At 36.9% G+C, this 5,000-nt stretch overlaps 1 protein-coding gene across 6 annotated transcripts in view; it reads right to left on the minus strand.

Moving 5' to 3' along the window:
* Positions 1 to 5,000, minus strand: part of LOC137978656 (proprotein convertase subtilisin/kexin type 4-like) — a 53,298-nt gene that overhangs the window by 32,827 nt on the left and 15,471 nt on the right. For all 6 annotated transcript variants that reach the window (XR_011118208.1, XM_068825669.1, XM_068825668.1 and 3 more), the window contains exons 7-8: positions 1,118 to 1,293; positions 211 to 411 (exon numbers count right to left, since the gene is read on the minus strand). Coding sequence is in view for 5 of the 6 variants with exons in the window: in XM_068825669.1 (XP_068681770.1) it covers positions 211 to 411; positions 1,118 to 1,293 (377 nt within the window). In the remaining variant the exon portion in view is untranslated. The remainder of the gene's footprint in view (positions 1 to 210; positions 412 to 1,117; positions 1,294 to 5,000) is intronic.

The raw sequence follows: 5,000 nt of genomic DNA on the forward strand, positions 1-5,000 counted from the left end.
TCTACCACAGTGACGTCAACGAAAATGCCACAAAACAGTAAAAATAATAGTGCTGCACGTGCGGTATACATTTTAGCTCATATTTTTGCGGTACTCTACATAACAACGATTATGAAAATACTCCTAATTCACATTAACGGTTTCCCGTTGTTTGTAACTTTAATGCCTAAAAACAATTAATAAGAAAGCATAAATTCATTCACTTCTTACCACTGGGCTCCCGCTGAAGGTTACTGCCATGATTCCAGCACACGGCTCTCCATAGCCGGGAACTGAACCATCACTGTTAACTCCTGTTATGGCGATTGTGTAGATACTGTTGACATAGCCATCAAAAGAGCAGCTGTCCTTTGCAACAATCCCACCATTACCAGCAGCAAAGACATAGATTGATCCGAGACCACTCCGACCCTAGAAATATCATCAACATCGTCGTCAAATGACCATACAGGGAAATTGGACTGCACTTACGCAGGCAACATTTTTTTGAGCCAAAAGCTCATGTATTGTCAGATTAACATGCCCAGTGTACCGCAGGAATTATAGTCACAAAACAGGTAGCCTAAGCAAGACGGTCTTCACAATGTTGCAGGTGTCTAATTGTTTGAATATGCAATTTACACAGAAAGACCTCCCTAGTTAGTATACATTGTAGGTAATCATATGATTTCGAGTGCCATGTGGAATAAATAGCCACAAATATATTTTTTCACATATGAACAAAACTGTACAAGGCCATAGGACAAGTGCACTTTGTAGTCTTAAACAAAATATACAAGTGCTTATTTATGAGAAAAATAATGTGATTACTTATTGACAAAACACATGGAAAAAATTCATGATAGCTAATATCATAATTATGCAGTTCTAAGCAATGTGGATGTATCACACAATCAGGCAAAAATTGCACCATCCAGGGTGCACATTTGATTGGCTATCAGTGAGATAATTTTTTGTTCCATCATTGACCAATCAGAATGCTTGCTTTGTCACCTCTTTTTGCACTGAATTACCTCTGTTCTGCACTGACTGGTACTTAACACTGCATTTCTGTTAGCCAATAAGATTGGAGAAATTTTTCCATGTATATTTTTAGAGGAAAAACGATAAGTATAACCTTTTCTACACCATCCTGTAATACACGCTGGGTGTAGAAACCAGGACCGGCAACTGCAAATCCGAAGTCATTTGGCCCCCAGCTATTGGAGTAAATGTCAATGTGATTTAACGCATAGCTTAGAGCCCTTGCTTCATCGGCGTCTGAGGCTTTATCACCATAAAACAAACGGATCCCTTGAGAAAAACAAACAAAGTAAAGTTCAAATGGTATGCTTTTTACATTTTTGAATTTAAATGACTATATAAATCTCTGAATTAAATAAAGATGAGAAGAGACAGCTGGATGCTTGAGCCAAAGATTGTATCTAACAAAACTACCTGGTCCTACCTACAACCTGGTCTTCAACCTCCCAAAAACTCCTTCTGCTAATTCCAGGTAGGGTGCTAACCATTCGCTGAAAACTCTCAGTGAAAGGTAAATGGTAGGACAAACAATTTAGGACCAATTTTTGAGAGGTAGCCCCCTGACATTTTGATTGGTACAAAAGCAACTGTGATTATTTTCCTTTCTACTGTATTTGACAATTTCTCCAAGTCTGCCTGGTTATAATCAAATTATTATTATTTGTCTGTTTGGAAACATAATATTTCATATCAATGATACCAGTTAAGCACAATTTCATCCTGTTGATGATGTGGTTGGAAAATTCCTTATGATCATGCAAACTTTAAAGTTACCCTGTGATCACAATTTCCCGACAAAATAATATAAAGCAACTCTGACCTGGTCAATCTGAACTAGCAAGAATTATTAAGGAAGACCTTATTCAGGGCCTCAATAGCTGCAAGTTTAACACACAGATGTCAATAAACTTTTAAGTTTATTGATAAAATTTTCATAAATTATTTTAAAATAATTTATGAAAATTTTAAGATATTTTGATTACATCTTGCCCCATACCGAGACACTTTACTCTCACGGTGCCTCTCTCCACCCAGGTATATAAATGGGTACCGGCAAATTTAATGCTGGGGGTAACCCTGTGATGGACTAGCATCCCATCCAGGGGGGGTAGAAATACTCCTAGTTGCTTCATGCTAAGGAAACCGGGGATAGGGTCCAGCATATTGGGCCACTTGGCTCATAAGCAGACTTTACTTTATAATTATAATTTTAATAATAATAATAATAATAATAATAATTGCCCCCACAGCGTGGTAGTACAGTAACTTGACACAGTGCTTTATTCCATAACTGTAAACTGAGCTGCGTTTTGTTTTCCGGGACGTATTAACATATGTAAAATACTAAACCCAGGAAGATTGAAGAAAATAAATGGGAAACGAGAAACACTGGCTTCGGAGCTGACATGAAGTTCAACTTCTTTTTCACACCTAGCATGTGTAGCATTGATTTAAAGCAATTCTCTTGCACATCTTTGACATAATGAGCAGGAGAGAGATGAGTCTGTAATTGTTAGAGGCTCCTCGAAGTCTCCGTCTTTTAAAATTGGTGAAACCTCAGCCACCTTCCAAGAACATGGAAAGATTCTGGTAGCAAATGAAGCGTTTATGATTGACGTTAAGGACGGCAGTACAGCTGGGAGGGACTCACCTTCAGAGTTCCTGAGAAAGGCCAATCGAAAGCACATGGTTTCCACCCGATGATTGCTCGAAAATGTGCTGAACTTACTGGCTCAAACCAGTTGCGACACTTGAAAGAAACGTTCTTACTAGAAGGATTGACACTACAACACTTTATCAACTAAAAGCAATGTTATGGTACCATGTCAAACACCATTTATTGCTGAAAAAGATTTGGTCATTTTTGTGATGTAAAAAGTTACCGTGGCAACAGGAAAGCCCTGCAAAAACACCCCATATTTTGGCTTTAACTGCTCATATCTCAAAAACAAACTCGGTTACTGAAAGGTAATCATCATGCCAGAATGAAACTTTCTGCAAAGTTTAAAAACAATTCTATGAAGCGGATCCAGAGCTACCTTAACTAATTGAAAATTTAAGATAGCTCTGAATGTTTTTAAACTTTGCAGAGAGTTTCCTCTTAGCCTGCTGATCACTTGTGTGCAATAAAAAAATTGGGGTCACCGAGTTCATTTTTCAGATATGAGCAAATACAGCCAAACTATAGAGTGTTTTTGCAAGGATATCCTGTTGCCATAGTAACTTGCTACATCACAAAAACGACGGCATCTTGTTCAGCAATAATTGATGATTCACATGGTACCATAAACTTGCTGTTACACGATAAAGTGTTGTAGTGTCAATCCTTCTAATAACAAGGTTTCGTAAAAAGTGTTGAAACTGGCCTGAGCCACCTCAACTTACTTTCTTACTTAGTACTTACTTGCCCAAATACAAGGGACTCACCTTCAGAGTGTGTGAGAAAGGTCGACAGTAAACACATGGTTTAAGCTTTAGCAATTCCACCCTATGATTGCTCGACAATGTCCGAAACCTAACTTTCTAATTCTTACTTTCTTACTAATACTTAGTAGAGGCACTGTGACAACAGTTGACACGAAAAGATTTGGAAAAACCAATATACTGTTGTTTAGTAATCTGAAGGTTTTGTCGTTATTGACTAAAATATTTAGACATTATAATTATTTTAAAGATGAACACTTACAGTGGGATACATAAAGACAGAAAGGAAAAGGAAGGTTACATGGAAATCACAAAACTAACCCAAAATTGAGGCACTTAATCACTTTAAAAAAAAATCATTAATAATTCATGAGCCTAACAGCATATCAAAACACCGATAAAACAACACGCATATGAGCTTTATATCCTGATAAAACAATCCTCGTTAGTATTCTTTATATTTAAGAACACTAATAAGGCATAGCTTGTTTTTCTTCACCTCTCACAATTTGAACCATTGTTTTGAGTCCAGATCGAGGGACACGCTCTTTGTGGAATGTTTTTTAAACCGTTCAAAAAACTCGCAGCACATGTTTTATCGGGGTCTAAAAACCACTCAGCTACACCTCATGTTTTTAAACCCCAATAAAACACTGCTGCTTGTTTTTTAAACATTACATAACCTCACTAATACATATTCATGATGGGAAAATAAATACATGTTTTATTAATAAATATCTTTTTATCTGATACAGATTTCTCTTTATTTACATAAACGTTTCTTTCCACTTTACCTGTTAAAATATCTTGAATCACCAAAAATACTTAGTGTACATCAACACTTAAGGTGGCTCAAACCAGTTTCATCACTTTCAAGAGACCTTGTTATTAGAAGGATTCACACTACAACACTTTATCACGAACAGCAATATGAGCTAGGCTACCACGTGAAAAATTAATTATTGTTGAACAAAATGCAGTCATTTTTATGCAAACTATGGCACCAGGAAACCCTTGCAAAAACACCCTATATTTTGGCTGTAGTTGCTCACATCTGAAAAACGAACTAGGTGACCCCAATTTTTTTATCGCACAAAAGTGATCAGCAGGCCAAGATGAAACTCCGAGTGCAAAGTTTAAAAAACTCTGTGCAGCGGATTCAGGGCTACCTTAAATTTTCAATTATTTAAGGTGGCTCTGAAGCTGCTCCACAGATTTTTTTAAACTTTGCAGAGAGTTTCATTCTGGCATGCTGATTACATTTCAGAAATAACAAGAAGATCTTTCATATCTTAAAACAGTGCTTTCAAAATTTATCTGTTTTCTTACCACTATAGTCGCAACGTAGTGCACATTCCAAAGCAGTCTATGGACACAAAATCACCTGATCAATCTGTAGCACAACAACTGACAACAACGACTGCACACAAACTTATTGGACTATCACTTATAGCCGAGGTGAAATCTCCGAGGAATCTCCGATGACGTAATGGTCTTAATTAAACTGTCATCAGGATATCTATGGGTATGAACGATACGATAATAACATTTTT

This window comes from Montipora foliosa, chromosome 12, assembly GCF_036669935.1.
Source record: "Montipora foliosa isolate CH-2021 chromosome 12, ASM3666993v2, whole genome shotgun sequence".
In the NCBI taxonomy this organism is placed as follows: Eukaryota; Metazoa; Cnidaria; class Anthozoa; order Scleractinia; family Acroporidae; genus Montipora; species Montipora foliosa.